We start from the raw sequence: 25574 nt of genomic DNA, 5'->3' as shown, positions 1-25574 counted from the left end.
TCGCCAGAAACATTATAAGAGCTGGCTACTTTTGGCCGACAATGCAACAAGACGCAGCTGACTTCGTGAGGACGTGTGACAGTTGCCAAAGATATGGGAATGTTCAAAGAATCCCCGGGGAGAAAATGACCACAATATCGTCTCCCTGGCCATTCGCACAGTGGGGGATCGACATCATGGGTCCCCTACCTCAGGGAAAGAGACAAGTGAAGTTTCTGCTCGTCGCTATCGACTACTTCACAAAATGGGTGGAAGCAGAAGCTCTGGCAACAATCACGGAAGCAAAGGTACAAAGTTTTGTTTGGAAAAATATTGTTTGCAGGTTCGGTATACCAAGGACGATCATATCAGACAATGGTCGGCAATTTGACAGCCAAAGCTTCAGGTCATTTTACTCGAGCTTGGGCATCAAAAATAAATATTCATCACCAGGCCATCCCCAGGCCAATGGACAGACGGAAGTAACCAACCGGACCTTGCTAAAGATCATCAAGACCCGGTTAGTGGGGGCAAAAGGAATGTGGCCTGAAGAACTGCCAAGCGCCTTATGGGCGTATAGGACGACAGCACGGACACCAACTGGAGAAACGCCGTTCAGTCTGACATACGGCACAGAAGCAGTCATACCAGTCGAAGTTGGTCTCACAAGCTTGAGGAGGGAATTTTTCGACAAACAAACCAATGACGATCAATTGAAGGAAAACTTAGACAGCCTGGACGAGATTAGAGATCAGGCAACTGAAAGAATGGCAAAATACCAACAGAAGATAGCAGAATACTATAATCAAAGAGTGAAGCTAAGAAGATTCAACATTGGTGACCTCGTCCTTAGAAAAGTCACCCCCGCGACAAAGGACCCAGCACATGGTAAATTAGGACCGTCCTGGGAAGGACCCTACAGAGTCGTCCAATATTCGCGTCAGGGCAGCTACCACCTGGAGGATTCAGAAGGAAAAAGACTACCTCGTCCATGGAACGTCGAACATCTAAAGAGGTATTACGAAAAGGAACCATGAACTTCATTGTAAAACCAATTTGATTCTTCTATCTTATGTAAGCAATTGTTCGAATTATGAGAATTATCCAGCATCCCTTGAGTGTCATTGAGCAAATCATTCGACATAATTTTCAAAGAAAAGCTTAAAGACGATAAAATTCCTTAAATGGATGTACATCGTCCCTGAAAAGCTTAAAGACGATAAAATTCCTTAAATGGATGTACATCGTCCCTGAAAAGCTTAACGACGATAAAATTCCTTAAATGGATGTACATCGTCCCTGAAAAGCTTAACGGCAATAAAACTCCTTAAATGGATGAACGTCGTCCCTGAAAAGCTTAATGACGATAAAATTCCTTAAATGGACGTACGTCGTCCATTTAAAGGCCTAAAGACGACAAAATTCCTTAAGTGGATGTACATCGTCCCTGAAAAGCTTAAAGACGATAAAATTCCTTAAATGGATGTACATCGTCCTTGAAAAGCTTAACGACGATAAAACTCCTTAAATGGATGAACGTCGTCCCTGAAAAGCTTAACGACGATAAAATTCCTTAAATGGACGTTCGTCGTCCATTTAAAGGCCTAAAGACGACAAAATTCCTTAAGTGGATGTACATCGTCCCTGAAAAGCTTAACGACGATAAAATTCCTTAAATGGACGTACGTCGTCCATTTAAAGGCCTAAAGACTACAAAATTCCTTAAGTGGATGTACGTCGTCCCTGAAAAACTTAACGACGATAAAATTCCTCAAATAACGATACATCGTCACTGAAAAGCTTAACTGGATGTACATCGTCTCTAAAGACTAGTGACGGAGAAAATTCTCTGAACAAATTACGTTAAAGCTTAACGACGACAGAAGCTCCTTGTGTAGGTGCACGCCGTATCAAGAAATAAATTGATGGCCATATGCACTACACAACATGATCACGACTGTACAGAAGAACGAGAAGGCCAAATCCTTCAAGTTGATCAACAGGACGATCAAAAAGTTAGATTATGGGAAACTTTTCCAAAACCAAAAGAGCTAACGCAAACACAGACGTTTATAAAAATGGCCATATGCATTACGCAACATGATCACGTCTGTACAGAAGAACAAGAAGGCCAAATCCTTCAAGTTGATCAACAGGACGATCAAAAAGTTAGATTATGGGAAACTTTTCCAAAACCAAAAGAGCGAACGCAAACACAGACGTTTATAAAATCAAGCATAAAGTTAAATTGTTCTAGAACCAAAATATGAGGCCCCAAAAACAGGAGGGGTATCCAAATAACAACTGTTCTTGACTTGGTGCATAAAAAAAAAAAATAGAAATTTTCTTAAGGCAAATTATGCTGGAGGAACAATGTCATCGTCCTGAGTGGCCTGAGGTGGATCACCGCCGGTAGAAGCCCCTGCTTGAGCCGCCTCGTCCTCCTCGATCTCCTTATCGACGGCTTCAAAGTCTAGATCATCGAGACTCACGGCAGTTCCGTGCTTGATCAAATACCTCCGCAGCAGCTCAAATCCTTTAAAGTACCACTGGAAGAGAATAGTGTTATATTCCTCAGTCGTCTGGAAAGCAGTGACGGCCTTGGCCACTACCACCTTCATCTTCTGAGCAGCCGCCGCCAGAAGTTCGTCCTTCTGCTTCACGGATTGTCTCTCGACGTCCAATTGCTCCGTCAGCACACGGACTTGCTCCTTGGAAGCGTTGAGAGAGTCCATGGTCGAGATCAGATCCTTCCTTAAGCCAGAAGCCTCAGCCTCCAGAGCTTCTACCTTCGAGTTGGCCACGACGGCCTTCTCTTCATTTGCTAGATACTGAGTGGTGATGTGCATGGTCTCCCCCAACACCTATGGACGAACACAGAGTTAGTAAAAATTAGCTCAATGAAACGAAAATGGTCAGGCAGATAAAAACGAAGAAAAGGATAAGGTATATAAAGATTCACCTGCACAAGTTTATGGACGTGGCGGCTCACCATCTCGTGTGAGGGAATGCTCGTGACTTCCCTCATTTCACCAGGAGTAAAAAGTCCGGTGGCACGATCCATGGCCGTCCCTGCGTCCGACCAAACGCTGGCGTCAACCTTCCCTTTCCCTTTGCTAGCAGCCTTCTGCCTCTTTGAAGGACGAGCGACCTCCTCAATTGAAATCCCAGGAGACGCAACCAGACCCTTGTCCAGGTCAAGGGTAGGTGTGGACGACCCTCTCTCCACCACCTCTTTTTCCTTCTCCTTATCCGTGATTCTGAGCCTCTTTTGGCCTATGCTGGATAAGGGCTCATTCTTTTTACCCTTAATTTTGTCGTACATCTCTTTGTTGAATTTCGACGTCATTTCTACAAAGAAAGTGCCAAGGACGAATTAAAGAGATAGAAGGACGAATAAAAAAGAACTCAGATAACACGAAGAAAAGACGTAAAGTGCAACTTACGTTTTCTCTCCTCACGATCAAGAGTACTAAGTACGTAGAGGGAAGGCTCCGGGCCCAGACAATGACGAGCTAAGGTGCGCGGATCAATCAACTCACCAAAATCTTCTATCGTCCTTGCGTACCTGATGGCAGCCTGCACTCGCTCAGCAAACTTGGCCTCTAGCTCTGGACGTTCTTTCACTGTAAAGGACGATCATTAAAATAAAAAATAAAAATAAAAAAAAGAAAAAAAGAAAAGGGTCCAACAACAGTGGATACACGCACCAATCAAAGGGGTCTCCCATCGTCGCAGCAACCTAGGGACGTTCCCCCACAAATCATCAGGCAACGTTTCCCAACCGTCCCCAGACACAAAAAAATATCTCGATTTCCAATAGCGGAAGGACGATGGAAGGTCAGCTATCAGGCGAGCCTTCCTACTCTAGGGTACGAACTCATAGTACCCAAACTCTCTAGACTCCTTCAGACGATACAAGTGGACGAACTCATTAACTGAGATCATATCCCCGTCGGCAACGGTCGTCCAGATCACCATACAACTAATCACTATTCTCCAGGAGTTAGGCATAAGTTGCCCCGGCGCAAGGTTAAAATGGTAAAGAAGCTCCATTATGAATGGATGGACGGGAAATCGGAGGCCACACGAAAAAGCAGCCTCATAGAAGCAAACTTCTCCGTGGGCGAAAGCACAAGCCTTTTCACCCTTCCTGGGCAGACGAGCCTTAGTTCCCTCTGGGAATTGGAATCTGTCCTTAAATTTACTAAAAACCTCAACTTTCAATGAGCAATTTTCTTTCAAGGCATGAAATCGACGGGCCGTTGATGGAGCAGGGGAATGGGAGGACGAAGGAGCACGGGAAGGAGTAGTGATCGTAGCACCGATCCCGGCCTCTCCCTCGGCCACGTTTGAGGACGATCCTCTCTCCAAATCACCCAACCCTTCTTCTAAACCCATATTTTCCTCTCTTAAGTGCCCTCTAATAGAACGAAACCAAGCCTGGGACTCCAACAGAAGAGGGTATAAAACACCCAACGCCGGACCTAACCCGGTACCCCTATCAACAAATTCCTCAACTACTGGGTACGAACCGGCGGCGGAAGGCACACCTAATAGATCACCGAAAAGCTCTACCAAAGAACCTAGGCGGGCAAGTAGAAAAGCTACGGAAGGGAAGTTACGTCTAACTTCGAAAGTGTCCACCATTAAAGAAGAAAGAAAAGGAAAACTAACGCCACTACTCAGAGAAACCAGTGCAGAAAGAAAAGGAAACTTAAGCGACACAAGTACAAGGAAAAACCGAAAAGGAAATAGAAGCGTAAATGAGGGTAGGCGTACCTGGAAATTAGGGAGAAAACTGAGGAGGTGAGGAGCAGAATACGCGTAAGAGGTGATCAACTGCACAAAGAGGGGGGAAATGAAAAAAAGAAAAGCCAAAAGAAACCAAAGGTTTCTGCCTTGGAAATTGCGGGAAAAACTGAAAAGGCACTCACCAGAAACGAGGTGCTCCCACCAGTAGAAATCAAACACGTGGCACTGAGAGGAGCCACAGCCGCCACTACGCAATCAATGTGGAGCAGAACCCCAAGCGCCATTACTGAAAAATAAATAAATCAAAAAATAACAATATTTTCATATTCCAATGATCGTCCAAGTAATGGACGACCATGGAATAGGGGGCAGCTGATAAGCCCGACAAAAAAGGTAATCGTCCATGCAATACGAGATAAAGACGATCTTACTAGAATCGTCCAGTGAGGAAAACGTCCTCTCTCAAAGATCCGAACACTTGTTCTCACCCTTCGCGGAACGGTTACAGGACATTAATCAACCTTCAGACCGTTGGGGATGGCCGCTCATCATTAACACTCAACGAGAACGTTACCAGGCTAAATTAAAGCCTCCATCAATACTCCACCAACGGCTAGAAGAAAGGAACTGCAAGCGCACATATAAAAAGACAGAACCCCAAAAGGGGTGGGGTAAGAAAACATTTTCTAGCATAATACTCTCATTGCTCTCCTTTGTCAATCTTCCTGACTTTGGCATCGGAGACCTTTTTGTAGGCACAACGCCGGCGAATCACTCACTTTCGTTCGTCCACGGGTTGCAGAGGGTTGATTGGGTAAGGAACGACTTCCATCTGGACGATCATAATCAACTGACGATCAAATCATCATCACTGTCCACAAGAAGGAATAAATTAGTATGATCTTGCAAAGTGGCTAATAACGATGGCTAGAGAAGGAACTTGGATCTGACAATTTAAGATTTGGAATGATGGAGGCCACGAAAGTCTGGCTCTAATATAATGAAGGCTACATGAGGCCAGCTCAAATGCCATATTAAAATATTTCTCTGATACCATATTAGAAAAGATCAAATATAACTCTAGCACATTTGTTTTGGGATAATTATATAACTCTAATACAATAAGAAAAGACGATATGTAACTTTGCCACAATAGATAAGTGTGAGAGAATATGAAAAATTAAATAAAGAAACCAAAGTTAAGGAACGAAAGAAAAAGCACATTGAATTAATGTGACTCGACATAAGAGACCTACACATCAATAGTTGGCTACATCTTTACTATTAAGCTCTATGTATTATAATGAATCAATTTAAAGGTATTTATAATAGGTTATATAATAGATGAACTATACACTAATGCCATGGTTACAATACTTAAGATACAATCTTACTCTTTAAGTAAGATTAGGACTTCTTTACCTTCAAGATAATTTTACTTACACCAAGAGTTTTGTAATTCAATTGATTTACATTATGGTGTTTTTAATGAAAACATTCATGATTCAAATTTTATACCTGAACCATTATATATATATATATATATATATATATAATTTCTTCTTGCACCCTAAATAGGATTAAATGCAACAAATATGGACAATAGATTTAGGCGTTAGATATCTTTCAAAGAGAAAGACTAGGAATTTAAAGCTGAACCAGGATAATGAATAGGATTAAATGCAACAAATATGGACAATAGATTTAGGCGTTAGATATCTTTCAAAGAGAAAGACTAGGAATTTCAAGCTGAACCAAGATAATGAATAGGCTCCCTTTTAGATAAACGTGGTGTCATATACCACAAATATGAATTCCACATATTGTACCACTTGTGTATGTCAACCTCTTATATATGTGAAACATGATCATGAGGTAGATTATGGGCCCTCCTACGATAAACATCAAGTCATTTATTAGAAACATGACTTCTGGTGCTTAATGCTTCGTAACACTTTCTCATATTTTTCAGGCTTGGTTCTTCAGACCACGCCAATAGATGAAGTTCTTTTGCGGCTATGTGTGGGTTTGGCACTGTCGCGAAGACTACACGTATGAAATATGAACTTGTCTAATGTCTACAGTGTTTTGGTGAGCTCATGATGACTCACTCATTATGCAATATGTTGTCAACAGTGAGTTAATAAGATTTTGTACAGAGTAATGTTAGGGATTCCAAATTTTTCGCAATTTATTAATGTGACAAATTTTGAATAAAATAACATCACTTTTAAATGAATCAATCACATATATTATGTTTATTATGTACCATTCACAACAAACTATGATAGCAAAAAAAAAAAAAAAAACAAAACAAAGCTACATTAGCCGTGTTTTGTGCTCTTTCCTTATTTGTATGAAGTATGAACTTCTATATAATATTTTAATGAGCTCATGATGACCCACTTGTTATGAATATATTGTCAAATAATGAGATAATATATATATATATATATATTTTTTGATAGAGTAATGTTAGGGATACAAAAAATTGTACAATTTATTAAGACGATAAATTTTTACTACAATTATGTCACATTTACATGAGTCTACTCATATTCTTTTATTATTTACCTCCCAATCACAACAAATTGCATCAGCAGTTATAAAAAAAAAAAAAAAAATGTAGAAGGTTTTATGTCAATAGATTTATGATTTTTATTGTAGTGTTAGCTCAATATTGGTGAACGGGGTATGCCAATAGCAGAGAATCAATAAGCCTTTCATTTCCTTATGTAAACCATCAGGCAATAGTGTCCTTGATGGCTTGATGGAACACTAGATTTTTATTTTATTATATTTTATTTTAACTATAGTTTTTGAGTAATACTAGGATTACAATTTTTGTCACAATTTGCTCATATGGTAAATTGTGAGTGGTAGAGTTATGGACTCATCACTCACAACTTGCCACGTGAGTAAATTGTGACAAAAATTGTGGTTTTAAGATTTTCCCATTGTTGACAATTCAAGGTAAAAAAAAAAAAAAAAAAAAGGAGAGAGAGAGAGTAGTGTGAAAGAGAGAAAGAAGTAGGGTGGTTGGTCATTATCCTTATTCGCAAATGAGAAAGAGAAATGCATAAAGAAAAGTTACTCGTTTATTAAAAATAAAAAAAAAAACTGTCCACTCAAATTTTAAAATGAGCATATACCTTTCTTTTAATTCTTTTAACGAAATAGATGGTTTTATTTATTTGAAAATTTGCTCTATATATAAGAGCATTTACTCAACAAAATTTTCACTAAACTAATCCAAAAAATTTTACTTTTACTATTTTAACAAACACACGTGCATCAGCCTTAATATTTTTTTCTCTTCCAAAAATAAATAATTATTTTTTGGTAATTTGCTTCTCCCCGGGCGGCCCCTAAACAATACCGCTTTCTTCTCCTTCACAGATGCATTGCTACCACCCATAAAACACAAATCCACCTTCTCTTTCACAAGCACAAACCCATATTCCATAAAAAAATGCACCACTAACACCATAAAGAATGCAGATTTCTCAACCACAATAACCAACAACCCACAAAGAACACAAGGCTACCTTTACAACTGCATAAGAAACATAGACCCATCTCAGCACCAACAACCTCCGCTACCACAACAACCCAGATCTGAAGGGTGCGGCTTCATAAAAGTAGGAAGAGAATGGAGAGGGGAGAGGGAGAGAGAGTGGGTGAGAGAGCATAGGGAAGAGGGAAAGAGAGAATGAGTGAGAGAGATTTTTAAAAATTTTATTTTTTAGTTTTGGTAATGAATGGTGCTCGTTGGATGTGGCATGCTACTTATCATTCCTAAACCTTTCGGGTAGTTTGAGGAGGCTTATGTGTGAAAGTTTTAGGGTCTTTGGAAATATTTTTAACCTCAAGCTAGTTTGGCTAAACTAACGTGAATGTTCTAAAAGTGTTAAATTGCTAATATTAAGGGAGACACTAGAGTGTTTCCTCTAATTGGAAATTTTTTTATTTTTTTGGGAGAATGTAGAGTCTTAGTAAAGGAAGTTTAATCTGAAAAATTAACAACAAGAACATGAATATAAATAAAATTTTAGGAACAATCTCACAAAACTATAGAATTACATAAATGTGTATTTCTTAACGGCTTTTTTTTTTTTTTTTTTGCCTGAACAACTCCCTGTATTAGACTATAGTGTTGACCTTCGTATTGAACATACTTCCACATTCCAAGGTTCAAGAATGGCTTTCTATAAAAGCCTTTTGTTTTAGGGCTTGTTTGGTTGGGAAGATGGAAATTGGAAGGATAAAAGAAATTTTAGTTTCTCTCATTTATATTTGGATGGGAGGGTGGAAAAGTGAAAAGACGAAAAACTCATTTGTTTAGTTAAGAATAAAAAATGAAAGGATAGAAAATTTAATTTATATGAATTTATACTTATACTTTATTACATAATATGTAAGAAACAATTTTTTTTAAAAGTATGTAAAAATATATTTTGAGAAAATATATATAAAATTATTTGACACATTATAAAAGTGACATGATGCAATTAATATTTTAACCCCTCTCTCTCTTTTTATATATATATATATATATATATATATAAAAGATGTGATTAATTAAATTAGCTAAAATAGAATATTTAAAAAGTAGAAAACCAAAAAAATAAAAATAAAATAAAAACAAATGCCTGGGCAGTGGTACATGCCGCTTGCTGGTACATTAACGCCAGATTAGATGCCAAAAAATTTGAAGAAAAGTTTTTGACAGGACAAAACAAATTGACTTGTGGTGGGGTACTGGGAAGTCGCACAGGTACAATAGACCTTTTTTTTTTAATTTTTTTTTTTTGAAACTAGGTATAATAGACTTCACTCCTTTGGCTTCTTTTCTCTCTAATTTTCTACCTAAATTGAGGAGGTTTATATTTGGTAGATTCGGAGGGAAAACTCTTGAGCCCCTACTAGTTTTCTCTCTTTAAAATCCACCCAATCAAACACCCAAAAAAATATATTCTCTCCCTTCTTTTTTTTTTTTTTTTTTTTTTTTTTTTTTTTTTTCATCCTCCCTTAAATCCACTCAATCAAATGGACCCTTAAAGATGGAGATAGAACAAGACAATTTGTTCTTTACTAGAGAGAGTTGAGCAATTTTTGTGGGAGAGAAACCAAGGTAGAATGGGGTTATTCAAGTAGAGAAGAAGTTGAAGAGTTATGTTGGTCTTGTGGTGTGTTAATTAAGCCATTGACTTGGTTGAAAAATAATAAAAATAATGATTAGCTTACATAGTAAGCTAAATACCAATAGCCCAAAAGTTCAATAAATGCTAAATATTTGGAACACATAAATTAACCTCCTTAGAGAATCAATAACCTCTTATCATCATTGTGCTATAATGTGGTATTTGGTTAGGGTGAAAAAAAAAAAGGGAGAAAGGAAAATAAGGAGTAGATGAAGACTTTCTATACCCTCTATAGTATCATCATTGTGCTATAATGTGGTATTTGGTTAGGGTGAAAATAGAGAACATGAAAAAAAAAAAAAAAAATTGAGGAGTAGATGAAGACTTTCTACTGTTTGATTGGAGAGAAAATAGGGTGGAAAAATGGATAGAAATTGAGGATGTGAAAATATTCTCTCTCTCTCTCTCTCTAACGTCTAAGAAGTAAGGTGGTGGAGTACAATCTCAGCATGACTATAATAGCATTTTATTGGTTGAACTGTTGAAGAACCAATAGAACAAGGTTTAGACAGACCTGACATAATAAAGGAAGGGTTCAACAATTATATTAGTATGACCTTAAGCTAATGCCACCAAGTCTAAGATATTGGAGCATCTTCAATGGTGTAGCTAAATGCATAAAAATCTCTATAATAGAGAATGACACCATAAAAATAGTCTCTAATGGACTCTCTATATTCGGGATTTTTTTTGGCTTATGAACAGTAGTAGCTTATCAAGTCTGATGGGCTAATGTTCATTATTCAAATGCTTTTTTTTTTTTTTTTTTTCTTTTATAATAATCAGGTATTGAATAAAAAATGTTAGAAGATATGTAATTGTTAAAGAAAGAATAAATAATGAATGAAGAAATAATATTTAAATGAGATAGAAAATGAGATAGAAAATCTGTTGGAGAGTGTATTTGAAAAAGTAAATAGCTAAAAGGTAAAAGTCAATGTTCATTCTCCAAACAGTACAAATTTTGCCTAATTTGCTAGAGATACCTATTTTAGAGCATTCACAACAGTGGAGTTATAATTTTAGCTATTTAGTACCACCAAAACTTACTTTATTTATTTTACCTACAAACATGCTGCAGCAGTGGATCTATTTTAACTTTCAATACAATAAAATAATATAAACATCACAATAAAATAATATAATCACTACAATAAAATAATATATCCTACTACCAAAAAAACTAACCACAAACACCTCTACCATCAGACACAGCCACCAACACCACCACCACCGGTCCACAGAAGGAATTAAAAAAAAAAAAAAAAAAAACCAATTCTCCAATCTTTTTCCATAGCCACACCACCAGCACCACCACCAGCAGTCCACAGTAGGGAAAAAAAAAAAAAAAAAAAAAAAAAACCAAATCTCCAATCTTTTTCCTCACCACAGCCACAACCATAGCCATAACCACCACCAGTCCACAACAAGAAAAAAAAAAACCCAAATCTCCAATCTTTTTCCTCAGCCACGGCTACAACCACCACCACCACTAGTCCACAGCAAAAAAAAAAAAAAAAAAAAAAAAAAAACCCACGACGAGCAAGCACCGATCACATCGGCGAGTTGGGTTGGCATAAGGGGTGGATCGGCGGCTTAGGTGATCGGAGTTGAGAGAGTGAGAGATCGGAGTGAGAGAGTGAGAGGCGGGTCGAAGTGAGAGAGTGAGAGGCCGGAGTGAGGGAGTGAGAGGCCGGCCAGAGTGAGAGACCGAAGTGAGAGAGAGAGAGTGATGTTCAAAGATGAGAGAGAGAGAGAGAGAGAGAGAGAGAGAGAGAGAGAGAGAGAGAGAGAGAGAGAGAGGATTATTTTAACCCGGGAGTGATTAAAATAATTTTTTTTTTTCTCCTCATGAACAGTGCACATCTATTTTTAAATGTTCACTATAGCATTGAACTAAAATTTTTAGATTTAGCTCTACTGCTGAAGCATCATTTTAACAATAGTATAACTAAAATATAATAATATAGCAATATAACTACATTGCTGTAAATGCTCTTAGGCCCTCAAACAGTTAAATACCACTTTATCTATTTTATCAATTCATTTCGCAACTTTTTCAATTTTTATTTTTCCATACATCTCACAGAAATAATATAAACTAACCAATTATATAATAATATAATACAATCAGCAATTCACTTTTCTCTCTATCCATCAAACCCACGGCTAGCAATCACCGGTTCATTACCACCTCTAGCGACCCACCAAAGCCAGCAACCACCTCCCACTAAAACTCAACCCAACCACCAAAAGCCAACCATCACCATCACCATCACCACCACCACCACCACTGAAACACAATAGAATTGAAAAAAAAAAAAAAAAAAAAACCCCCACAGCACCAGCCACCACCACCACCACCGAACCACAACAACCCACAAATCAACAGCCGCCACCACTTCATCATTGACACACCACAAACCCAAAAATTTTAACAAAATTTCCATACCCACTGAGCCACAAACAACCACTGAGATACATACCCACTGCCACTGCCAAACTCACTGCTGAATCACCAGCTGAGATCCATACTCAAACCCATTGCCGAGCCACAAACAACCACTGGGATTCCTACCCTTCAGTTCTAAGATAAGAACAAAGACCCAAAAACCATGCAAGACCCAAGATCCATACCCTTCAGTTCTGCCGAGCCACAAACGAGCGATCTAAAACCCAAGCCCCACGCAAGCAATCTTCAAGCAGAAACGAGCAATCTTCAATCGGAAACAAGCAATCTCCAAGACCCACACAAGCGATCTACAGGCGAAAACGAGCAATCCTCGTCGTTGCTGAGATGGGAGAAAGGAGAGTAATTGGAAACATTGGGCAAGAGGCAGAGAAAAGAGAGAGAAAGAGGGTTCAGTAAATATTTTTTAATTAAAAAGGAGAGAGAAAATTACTGTTTATAATAAAATATACTCCAATATTTAATTTTAAGAACCTGCAACCCCACTGTAGCCAGTTGGTAAAAAAATTTAAGAATAGCAACTCGGATGTTGAATTCTTTTAAGGAATTGAGTTGCAAAATAGTAACTGAGGGGTGTTTACACGCTAGTGCTCTAACCTCTGGCATTGAGCAGCAAATCATTCCTTCACTTCTGATTTCTCAATCATTATCCTAAAACATAATAATATCGTATGTGATTAAACTTCTCTTCACTTAGTAGCTAGCAAAACACTATAAATAAGTGAATATACATACATTAACACTTCACAAATTGATCTCCTAAACTGATGTGTTACTAATCCAAGTTTCAAATCCAACACTTCTGCTCTGATCACAACCGGTATAGCCTCTCTCTTTGTTGAGATCATGAATGAAAACATTCTTTTATTTGTTATTCTCTCAAATTTGCCCTTGGCCTCCACTACTGTCTTTTGGTCTTTTCAATTTTCTGACCCTCTTCCAACGTCACAATATACACACATAATCCAAGTTAAAATCATAGGTTACCTGTGAGAGAGAGAGAGAGAGAGAGAGAGATATTATCGATGCCTTTATATTGTTCAGGTCTGGCTACGAGAGTTCCACATGTCTTAGGAAATGGAAGAATAATCAACAACCACCTTATTTCCCACCACGTAGGAACTTTGTTATTCTCACACCACCACAACTCATCAAAACACAATCTTGTTTCTCCATCAAAGTTCAACCAAAGTTGTTTGTTTTGTTGTTGTTGTTGTTCTTCTTCTATAATGGAGGACCAGACAAAGCTGGACAGTACACCCTCAGAATCAGAAAAATATTCCAAAGAAGTGGAAGTTGCTGTAAGAGCTGTGCAAATGGCTTGTGCTCTCTGCCAGAGAGTGCAAGGCAATTTGATTTCCAAAACCAACGGTCAGGTCCAATCCAAGGATGACAATTCTCCTGTCACTGTTGCAGGTAATTCTTCATCTTCTTGCTTTTTCTTAATAATTTTTTCTTAATTGAGTTCTTGTTATTGGTGTTGGTGTTCGTATTCATGTATTATTTTGGTTGCCTTTGGCTGTATCTTTGGTGGGTTTTTTAATTCCACTCAAATGTTATCCATTTATGCGAGTTGGGTTTAGGATGTATGACACTGTGCTAATCAAATATATGCTAAAGACTTGTTAGGTCTTATTCATGTTGTTCTCTGACATTATAGCGTGAGAATATAATAGAACAGACTAATAGTCACTTGTTTGCTTCGATTTGGTTTTAATATGGTAATAATTTTTTTAATGGTTCGGTATCTGGATTCTGGGACATATTATAATGAAACTGATCTAATCAAAAGTGCAATATCTGAGCCACCCACAGATATTTTCAAATTGAATAGGAATTTCATAAGAATGGGAAAATAAAGTTAATAAATGGGGGTGAAAGCTGGAATGCATGAACAAAAGCAGCCCATGGAAGTGGACCATTGCTTGTTGATTAATTGCTAGAAGAAAATAGAAAAATAAGAGACTCTTTGATAAGAGAAAAATGTTTTATTAAATACAAGTGTTAAAAGACCTTTTTCAAGGAAAGTAAGTTAACCATGTAGTGTTGTGCAATAACACAAGCAATTAGAAAAAAAAAAAAATTTATGTATTGGATATTTGGATGTTGGAAGCGGGTGGGCCTTCCCACACAAACACACCACTCACAATGGAATAGAATCACTCTTAAAGGAAGACAGATTGTTGAGGGAAGAGAAAGAGAACTCTTATTGTACTCTTAACTTACACCATATTAGATTAGGCAACTTCAAAAATTTACTGCTGCATACAACAACTCCCTGTTTTACTAACTTTTTTCATAAATAAAATGTAGTTTCATAAACTAAATTAAGTTTAACTCTCAACATTGGAGCCATTAGAATGCTATCGTGCCTGGGCCCTGGGATACGGTTTATGAATAGATCATGAAAGACATCCTAGTTTCTGAGAGCCACAGTTGACTATGAAGCCACATTTTGACTTTTCAGATGATCGTAAATTTCCTTGTCAGTTGTGACTTCTTTAGCAGATGTTTAGAACCGTTTTAGAATTAAAAGGTGGGGGCAAAAAAAAAAAAATATATATATATATATATATATAGTACTAACGTAATTCAAGGTGGGAGGTATGGTCTTTGATCAGCTCTTGCAATGAGTAACAATACAGTAATACTAAAATTTTGACTTACAATTTGCTCATGAGGTTAGGAACTTACAATTAGTACTAATAGAGTAATGCAAAGAGTACCTAATTCTTTTTTTGAATCACCTCTTGCACCTATGACTTTTTTGGGTGAGTACGTTCCAAGGACTTCATCAATTTTCCGACTATTTTCAATGAAATTTTATTAAACAAGCTGTATTCTTTTTGCATCAAGAATTTGTTTTAGAATTTTTAGTTCTTTATTTATGTAATATGTACCATTATAGCACAATCTTCATGAAAGTGATTCAATCTATCAATAGTCAGATATATATTCTGTTCACTGAATCACTTACAGTTGCATCCAGTTAACTTGTAGAAAGTTTGACAGAATAGTAAACTGGTACATTAGAATCAGCAAGAAAGAATAATAGATATCCTTATAAAGGTTCTCCTTTATTTTTTTTTTCCTTTCATATATTTCTCTATATTCCTTTTTTCTGCAATTCAGAAAGTTGCCTATATTGATGACACTAAAAGACACTCCTCATAGTGGGTGTCAATAATCTAATAGGTTACAATGAGGCCTCATCTATTTATCTTCTTCAGCATATATAAGTCTCCTTGCAATGATTTTTACCCCATTGGTCTGCTCTCCATGAATGATCAACATTCATGCTGTTTCCTTATTAAACAAACATTTTTTCCCTGGGAAAGAACTCCTTACTGTGGGAAGTGTTTCCTTATACCATAAATATTCTTACTGCAACAACTCTAGAATTTATACAGAATTCTAATTTCCTTTCTTTGTTTATGTTACGTATATTCTTGCTGTTTTAGTAAAGGTATCCCTTTACCTTCCTTTCCAGGGGAAGAATAAGTTCAATTTCCTTGTCATTATTCATCATTTTCTAGCATTATATTAGTACTTTTAATGCTAGTTGAAAGTAAAATGGTGTTGTAGTTTTATCAATAGTAGGCAAAGTGCTTCAAAATTGCTAAGATGAAGTTTCCCCTTTAAGTACTAGTCTTGAAGTAATTACTTTTTACTGGTTGGGGCCTCCACTGGTTTCCTAATCTTCTATTGGCACATCTTTATGTCACCATTTATGAATGGGGCTTTAATTTATCAATGCACTGCAGTTTAAACATATAGCCTTGCCGTGAAAAAACTTGCAGTGTAGTATTAGAATCACCATAATATTTTCAGAGTTGGATTATGTAATATTTACCTTTATTGTAAGGTATTAGTCCAGGGTTTTGTAAGGCTTAGTTCTCTCTAGCCCTTGGGGTAAAGAGGTTTTCCCCGTGAGGGAATAGGGATTTGTGTGCATTAGGATTATAGGCCACTAATGCTTGTATCTGAGCATTTGTTGTATATTTTCTCTCTCTCTTTTTGGAATAAATTTTTTTACTTATCCATAAAAAAATAAAAAAATAAAGGAGAAAGAGTCACCAATTGAACCTCAACAAGTACATTTCAGTCCTCAAATAAAGTATTGAAGATGATATTTATTTCAGATTGGCTAATTATGCTAATCACGACATGTACACAGATTGGAGTGTCCAAGCAACAGTCAGCTGGTTGCTATCTGAGTCCTTTGGGAGTAAAAATGTGTCCATAGTTGCTGAAGAAGATATTCAAAAACTCTGCAAGGCTGATGCAGCTGGACTATTAGCAACTGTATCGAACACTGTAAATGAATGTCTAGCTGAAGCACCTCGTTTTGGACTCAAAGGTCCAAATATTTCCCTTGGGACCTCAGAGGTTCTTGAAGCCATAAGCCGTTGCAACTCAACTGGGGGTCCTACTGGAAGATTTTGGACACTTGACCCTGTTGATGGCACATTGGGGTTTGTCCGTGGGGATCAATATGCTGTAGCTCTAGCACTGATAGAGGATGGGCAAGTAGTGCTTGGAGTTCTTGGGTGTCCAAATTATCCAATGAGAAAGGAATGGCTAAGTTATCATCATCGCTACCACAGAATTATTTCTAAGTTGACCCCACCAACATCTGAGTCTTGGGACAAAGGTTGTGTGATTTACGCTAGGAGAGGTAGTGGTAAGGCTTTGATGCAACCACTACTCCATGTAAATCAGAAGTTAGTCTGGCCAAACTCTGTAAGGCCAGTTCGAGTGTCTTCCATTGATAATCCATCATTGGCAACCTTTTGTGAACCAGTTGAGAAGGCAAATTCAAGCCACTCCTTCACAGCAGGAGTGGCTCACAGCATGGGGCTTAGGTACATATGTTTTTATTATATTCTATTTTCTTTTACCAAATTAATACATTTTTGTCTCGAATCTCAGAGGAAATGATGAATTGAATTAAATGTGACTGACTAATGTTTCCTTTCATTCTTTTTAGAAAATAATTATATCTTAGTTACACAAGCTTGAATTGGAATCTTCTCCAAAAAAAGAAGAAGCTTGAATTGTACAATTAACATACCAATAACATTAAAGATGAATTCTTGGGGTATAATATTTTGGCTGTGGAAAGAGCTCACTTGTCATGATATGACTGCAGGAAGCAACCACTAAGAGTATACAGTATGGTCAAATATGCTGCTATAGCCCGTGGAGATGCTGAGATTTTTATGAAGTTTGCGAGGGCAGGCTACAAGGAGAAAATATGGGATCATGCAGCAGGAGTTGTTATCATACAGGAGGCTGGTGGAGTGGTAACTGATGCCAGAGGGCGACCACTTGACTTTTCAAAGGGCATTTACCTAGAAGGTCTTGATCGAGGTATAATTGCATGTGCTGGACCCAAACTACATGACAAGATCATCAGTGCTGTTGATGCTAGCTGGGACTCCTCAAGTCTATAAGGTTCAGCCATTGAACATCAATGTAGAGAACACAAAGATTATTTAGAAATCAATGGGACTCCCCTCCTCTAGACAGGGTCAGGAAATTGCGAATCGTCAATTTTTTTTTTTTTGGTGGGGTGTGTGGGGTGAGGTTTGTAATTATAGGTTTGTAGGAGACCCTAGAAATCAGCCTGCCAATAATGACTAGGGCTGGGCATTTGTAAGTTTAAACACTTTCAAGGAAATAAACCATCCTATTTTTATTGCACAGTTTTGGAATGCTGTTTTGTTTTATTTCATTTAAATTTTTTATTCCAATGAGTCTTTAAAATAGATTCATGCTTTTTAGAACTATCAAACGAACCAACTTGAGTTCACTATATAGAACATCCAAAAATCTGATGACACTAGTTACTTGTACCTACTAGTCCATTAACTTTTTGCATTTTTGTTTCACGTTTTACCAAAAGCAATAAAGCCCTTATTCCAAAAACAAAACAATCTATTTTTAAAATAAACTAATTTGTATTTTTTGTTTCATATTTAATTATTGAAAACTATAAGATACCAAATGTATTAGTGTTTCTTAAAAAACTAGTACCTCCTGCCTACTAGTAGCTGACACATAATATACATAAACACTTGCATGTGTCTCGAATATTGGATGGGCTAGCCCAGTAGATTGTAGATGAAGGATAGTAAAGTGGCAATGCGGAATATACTTCTCAGGAGGCAAAAAAAGTTAGAGGTGATTTTTTATTTTTATTTTTGAGAAAAAGATACACATACAAAAGAGAGGAAAAAGAGTTCTAACATTAAGGCATATCATAAACTTTACTTAAATGGCATAGTAACTTTTATGGGAGGATACCAAGGTAAGTTATATTACACACAATACACTCTCTTAAGCAATGCGCAACAATTATCCTTTATTTTTATTTTTTGAGAAACAATCACATACACACAAGGGTTCTAATACAAAGATAAACCTCCTATTCTTCATGAATGGCATGTTTCCAAGACAAATGTTGGTTAATGGATATAAGCCTGCACCCATCTACACAAACGAACATTCTGATAGCCAATTCATCCCGGGGGAAAAAAGCCAATTGATTGCAGTAAATTGCTACAAGAAAATTTTCAAATTTGGACATGTGAGGTCCCTACTCATGCACCTCCACATTATAAGTAGTTAACCAAAAATGTTACAATTAATAAATCATATGTACAACCTCAACGGCAGCAATCAATTCATTTCTATTTTCTCACTTGCACTTTGTGTTAAAATGTGGATATTTTTAAAATATGAAAATTCTTGCATTAATTGTAGATATGTTTGTAAAATGTGTGCCAAGATAAAAAAAACTATTTTAATTATTCATATATTTTACGAAATCTAATTTCATTAAATATAAATTTTAGTAAAGTGGCTGGGCCAAACTCTTTGAATAACCAGTTCCCATTAAATTTATTTCAAGAGGATATTTCGTATCTCTATAGAAAGAGATTATAGATTCCATCTAGAGAATATGTGTTCCCTTAACACTACATGTGGTTAGCCGATTACCCAACATATTAAGATTTTGACTGTTATATTAGATCTCACTCATGATATATATTAGAGCAATCTACATTTTATGATCAGATTCACAATCCTCTAAGGATTGAGAATCTATGAAAATAGAAGTTGCGAGATTTATTATTTAGGTAATAGTTGTTAATTGAATAATTAATCTCATAGTAGTCCAGTTCAATATCTCTTACACACTAAAGACACACCAACACATCAACTAAAAGTCTCCGCTTCCATAATCAAGACATACCATCTTAGTTGAAATGTTATAGATTTCGCTGATGAAACACCAAATTTCATCACTAACTCTGAACTAAGTTTTTTGAGTTTTCAAGGAATTTATGATTTATATATTCTGTAATTATATTACATAAATCACATCCAATGTATCTCAAGGATTAGATAATAATATTAAATTAGTTCATATACAAATAGTCTCACATAATTAAACAATTTAATTATTTATAATATGCCAATAAATTAGATTTAGAGAACAAACCCTAACTGTAACTACTTTGATGATAATCATAAAGAATGATCATGAGAACTACCGCATATGTATTTGGAAGAGATTAAGAAGAGAGTTGCAGTTACATGTGTCTTGTCTAGTATCTAGCAACTAATAGCTTGCTTTACTCCCTCTTTTTCCGTTACTTAAATATCGGGGCAATTGGATGATCCACTTCATTACCAATTCGACCAAAAGTATGGTTGGAAATGTTAAAATGGGTAGAGCATATTAGCAATAATCAAGGACATAGTAAGGATCATGTAATTTTTTTTTTTTTTTTTACCCTGTAAATCCTAAAATCTAATCAACCATTATTGTGCGAAGATTATAATGTGTCAGTTACATGGCACATTTAATTTTATAATAATGTACATTTTATCTATTATATAGAGATAAGTTCAAGTTACACATGATATAAGTGTAAGAATTACGCCTTCTTCTAAATCATTGAATTTAAGTAAATCCAACGATAAAACAAGACCCTCATTAATGCTAATATTCTAATTGATCTCATTTATTATCCCTTGTACATTTGATACTTATCTCTAAACCCAAAAAAGTGTATACATCTAACTCTCTGTCTTTCTCTCCACTACACGTTTCTCTCTCTCTCTCTCTCTCGGCCATGGCTCTTCCACTTCCATGGCCAAGTCACCGATAGCATCCACCAAAAAAAAAAAAAAAAAGCCACAACCGCCAGACTTTGTTCAATAACACAACTATTGTCATAGGTACGAATGTATAATGATTATTTTAAAGTGATTTTATTCATTCTCTACCTATCGTTCCAGACTATGTTGTCTCACACGTTTTTTTCCTCTTTAACTTTTCTTAACTAGAACTATTTTATTCTATTGCATCTATATTTGATTGCTGAAGTTAAAAAATTTGGTGGGTGTAGTGGTTTGTTGTCACTATGTCTCTCACTTTGCATTGATGCTTTCAATTTTAGTTTTTCTTGACCTTTTGGAAGATAACATCACCATATGGAAGTAGCAGTACTGACTTGCTCTAATTTTTTGAATAGGCTCTTAAAGTAAGATTTATTGCTTATAACTAATCGTGAAAGTATCAAAAGAAACACTTCATTTCATTTTGCGGGGAAATGCTAGAAGGCTCATTGACAAACGTTTTGATGGGAAAACAAAATGTATTATTAGTGACTAAGAATTTTTGTAGGTTTAAGAGTGATTATGGAGCAGCAAACACTATTGTATTAGTTGTTAGTTGTTACTGCTAAATGTTTTTATGTTAGTTGTACACTTGATCTCCCATTGATTGAATAAAACCACTTTTTCACGTATCAACTTTTGTAATTAGAGATGTTTGGATTAGGAGATGCTGTAACTTTGCTACCCATGAAGCTGCTAGTTTTTCTATGACAAAGATGTTTAGATGTCTTTCAATGAGTTTTAAGGAAAAAAAAATGTTTCCATTCAACCTAAAAAAATTTCCATTCATTTCTATCCAAGCTATAAGTCAATATTAGGCTTTTCCAAGCCCCCTCAAATTTTTCCATGCTAGGTGACTCGCATATGCATCTCTTCAACTCACATTTGAATATTGACTTCTTATAATATATATGGGAAAGTTTCTTTAGAAATTTCTTCTTAATATGCCAAAGAAAAAGATGATGACAAAGTTCTTGGGAATACCTTTGCAATAGCTGCACCCATGGCTAAATCTTGATCCATAATAATAGATATTGTTTCTTCCCCCGCATTGCTTGAAGCCAAGTTTCAAACAACCATACAAAAGTTTATTCTGTCTCATCTTGCAACAATGCACAACCAAATAAAATTGATTGACAATGATGGTTTAACCCCATAAAAGGAGCAAATAGCATATCATACTTGTTTGTTTTATAAGTCATGTCAAATGTCACTACATCCCCAAAGTATTGATAAGCCATTCTTGGTTGCGCATCCACCAAAAAAGAAAAAATATTAACAATATGGCCAACATCATCACAATGAATTGCATAAAAGAAATTGGAGTTTTGAGCCTATTGTTTTTTGCAACAATTAAGGACAACTGAGGCATCTCCTATTAGGATATGTTCCCTTTAAATCCTATTGTATGATACTATGTATGATATTATGTTGTGATTAATAATGTTGTTTTATTATTATCTAAAATAATGGTAACATGAATATTTGGACATTATCATATAGTCCATGAGATGCATTGTATGTGATTTATGTGATTTAGTCACAAAAGATATAAATCACAAGTTCTTTGTAAATTCATAATTTTAGTTTGTAGTCGATGATGAAATTGGGCATTTCATCTGCGAAGACTATAACATATCAACTAAAATAATTTTTCTTGATCTTGGAAGTGGAGACTTCTAGTTGATATGTTTTAAGTCAAGATATATTGAACTAGACCACTGTGAGATTTATTATTCTACTAACGACTGTCTAATGAATAATAAATCTCATGACTTCTATTTACATCAACTCTCAATCCTGATAGAATAATGAACCTGATCATGAAGTGTAGATTGCTTTGATGTATCAGAAGTGAGATCTAAAGTCACGATCAAAACCTCAGTATGTTGGGCAGCTGCATTTAGTGTAGAAGGAACATATATTCTCAAGATAGAATTTATAATCTCTTAACGGAGATATAAAATATTTCCCTGAAATAAGTTTAATAGGTTTGGTCATTCAGAGTGTTAGGCCTAACCACTTTGGTAAGGAATTACTAAAGTATATATTTATGAAATTGGATTTCATAAATATATGATAAATAACTTAAAAGATTAAACCAGGTACTCAAGGATTAAGATGTAGTAATCTTCAGAGTGACAGTTAACATTCATGACTTTGTATTACTATGAATATTTTAATGAAGGGGTTGTATGTATAATAAAGTCTTGAGATATAATTTATTAATAAGTCCTAGAGTGAAATTATATTTATATAGTGGTATTAAATATAATTAATGGTAATTTTGGGCTTGTCAATAGTTGGCAGAAAGGCTGAAAACCCATTGGAGCAAGTGTCTTATTTGTTTTCTTTTGATCCCACTCCAAGCCACATACAAAAGCCCAATTGGAATGGCCCAAAAGGCTAGACCAATTAGATAATCAGTTATATTTAAGGAGAGAAACATACAGAATTTTATAAGAGAATGAAATGGTGTGTATGTGAGTGTAAGTTACTCTCTTATTCTCCTTTGAACACATACATATAAACTGATTGAGAGACCACACTTCTTGGGCATATGTGGAATTGGAGTGAAGATTACAAGTATTCCCAAGTACTTCTAATCTTTGATTTTTGAATTTCACTGTACCAAGGTACACTCTCTTATTCTTAAATTCTGAAATTTACATAGTACATGTTATCAATTGCGAATGAAGTAGATCCGTTAATTTTCCGCTATGTTTTGTATGCGATACAAACCATGTTTCTCTAGGTATCAGAGTGGTCTTCAATTTCGAAATTGTATAACATGTTTTGTGAGTTTTGGGACTAAAGATAGTAATTTCATGATGTTAGAAGATTCTACAATTAATTTTTTGCATGGTTGTTGAAATTACTGTTTGATAAAAACTGAAATTGATGTTATGATGTTGTTTAAGTTTGATATTAAGTATGTTAAATTAAACTTTAAGGCTATAGCATCAATGAAATTCAGTTTTGATCTCAATATCATTCTGATGTAATCAAGAAACTATGTTTTGTTCAAGTGAAACGTCAAAAAAAAGGTTACCAGAAAAATTTGAAAAAATTCAGTTTCACGAGTTTCGATCAATTGAGAATCACCTTCGATCGATCGAATGTTCTTTTTCAATCAATCGAATGGCGATCAAGAATCAATCGTGTCAACTAGAGACTTTGTGATGAATTTCTTCAATTTTTCGACCGATCGAGAATTCCCTTCGATTGATTGAATGTTCCTTTTCGATCGATCGAATAGGAATTGTGAGTTGATCGAGTCATCCAGAAGATTTGAAATGAATTTGTTGAACATTTCGATTGATCGAGAAATACCTTTGATTGATCGAATGAACTGTTTTATGAATTTTCACTAAGTGTTAAAACATAGATAAAGTGCAAGGCTATGTGTGATGAGATTTCACATGTTTTCTAGTTAAAATCCTTTCTTTTAAAATATCTAGTGGGAAAGAGATACAAGGGTTGGATCTCATGACCTCCATTATTGATTAATAGTAGTGTGGGTAAGCACCTCGTCTTGGCGTATATGCCTTGTGATCCCAAAGGAGGGTGTTTACTTCATAGTACTATAAGATTGAACTTACCCGTTTAAAGTAGTGTGAACAAGCACCTCGTCTTGGCATATATGCCTCACGATCCCAAAGGAGGGTGTTTTGTTTCATGGTATCACAAGTTTAAACGCTATAAGGGAGATGAAATGTGGCTACACATGATTCTAGATAATGGTGTACACTAGACTAAGTGTAATGTTAATTTCCCAAAGGAGCTATGTCATTATTACTTAGAGTCTAAAGTTAATACAGCATATTATTAGTGTTTGATAAGAGTTATCATGATAGCACTAATAATGAGAATAGTTCTCAATCAATCATAGTATTTAATGTTCACTCTATGCTAAGGGATATTGAATATGGATTGGGTTGTTGTTGCATATTTTATATTATGGTTTTGTTAAGGTTTCATACTATATGTTTATATGCTAAATTGATAATGTCCAGTTTACTTATTATATTCATGTTTATTGTTTTCAAATTTAATCATGCCATCATTTAGTCCACTTGTTGCTATTCTTAATCAAAACGAATTGATTGCATCCAACTATGTTGACTGGAAAAGAAATTTTGACATTGTTTTTACTACTGAAGAGAACAAGTATGTGCTTAGTCAAGCTTGTCCTAACTTTCCATCATTAGATGCTCCTCTTGAGGAAAAATAGCGATATAATCGTTGGTAGAACTCTAATGAGATGGCCAAGTGCTATATCTTAGCATCTATCTCAAATGTTCTACAACATCAAATGCAGGATGTAGAACTAGTCTCGAACATAATGCTAAGTCTGAAGGAAATGTTTGGTGAGCAAGGTCGTTCTGCTAGGCGAGAAATTATGAGGCAGATTTATAATACCAAAATGGCTGAAGGTACTTCAGTAAGGGAGCATTGTCTTAGGATGATCTCTCATATGAATATACTGGAGGTTTTAGGTGCCGATATTGATGGAGAATCCCAAGCGGATATGATACTCCAGTCACTACCAAAATCATTCAAGGAATTCAGACTTAATTATAACATGAACAAAAAAATTTATACATTGTCTGAATTAATGAATGAATTGGTGGCGGCGGAAGGCATTTTTGGTACATCCATTGTTGATGCCAATATGGCTGAAGCTTCTACTTCTCATCCTAATTCAAAAGAAGAAGAAGACGGACTTCGCCAAGCAAGATGGTAAACAAATTGCCTTAGGAGTTGGCAACAAGGGAAAGAAGAAGGACTATGCCAAAGGAAAGTGTTTCCATTGTGGCGAGAAAGGTCATTGGAAGAAGAATTGTCCAAAATTTAGAGTTGCCAATAATAAGGGTATGAAAAGTTCATTCCTTCTTGAAATATATTTAGTACAAAATCCCACGAATTCCTGGTGTGTGAGGTTGTACTAATCATATCTGTAATACTTTGCA

At 35.9% G+C, this 25574-nt stretch overlaps 2 protein-coding genes across 2 annotated transcripts; both read left to right on the top strand.

Moving 5' to 3' along the window:
- The first annotated feature begins 12303 nt into the window (after positions 1–12303).
- LOC115992690 (PAP-specific phosphatase HAL2-like) lies at positions 12304–18114 on the top strand. Its single transcript, XM_031116914.1, has 3 exons — positions 12304–13824; positions 16586–17273; positions 17561–18114. Exons 1-3 carry the CDS (start codon positions 13434–13436, stop codon positions 17862–17864), a joined length of 1383 nt encoding a protein of 460 aa, XP_030972774.1. The 5' UTR covers positions 12304–13433; the 3' UTR covers positions 17865–18114.
- A 6751-nt stretch (positions 18115–24865) lies between these two features.
- On the top strand, positions 24866–25348 carry LOC115990431. Its single transcript, XM_031114263.1, has one exon. It carries the CDS (start codon positions 24866–24868, stop codon positions 25346–25348), a length of 483 nt encoding a protein of 160 aa, XP_030970123.1.
- Positions 25349–25574: the final 226 nt, after the last annotated feature.

The sequence above is a fragment of the Quercus lobata genome, chromosome 5 (assembly GCF_001633185.2).
Source record: "Quercus lobata isolate SW786 chromosome 5, ValleyOak3.0 Primary Assembly, whole genome shotgun sequence".
Lineage (NCBI taxonomy): Eukaryota > Viridiplantae > Streptophyta > Magnoliopsida > Fagales > Fagaceae > Quercus > Quercus lobata.
Note: the sequence above shows the minus strand (reverse complement) of the source record. Positions and strands in the feature narration are given on the sequence as shown.

Bases quoted from the DNA above. Each gene is read 5' to 3' on its own strand.
- LOC115992690 (XM_031116914.1), top strand. From the start codon at position 13,434: ATGCCTTTATATTGTTCAGGTCTGGCTACGAGAGTTCCACATGTCTTA. The intron at 13,825-16,585 runs GTAATTCTTCAT...ACATGTACACAG, and splicing joins TTCTCCTGTCACTGTTGCAG to ATTGGAGTGTCCAAGCAACA. The intron at 17,274-17,560 runs GTACATATGTTT...ATATGACTGCAG, and splicing joins GCTCACAGCATGGGGCTTAG to GAAGCAACCACTAAGAGTAT.
- LOC115990431 (XM_031114263.1), top strand. From the start codon at position 24,866: ATGGCCAAGTGCTATATCTTAGCATCTATCTCAAATGTTCTACAACAT.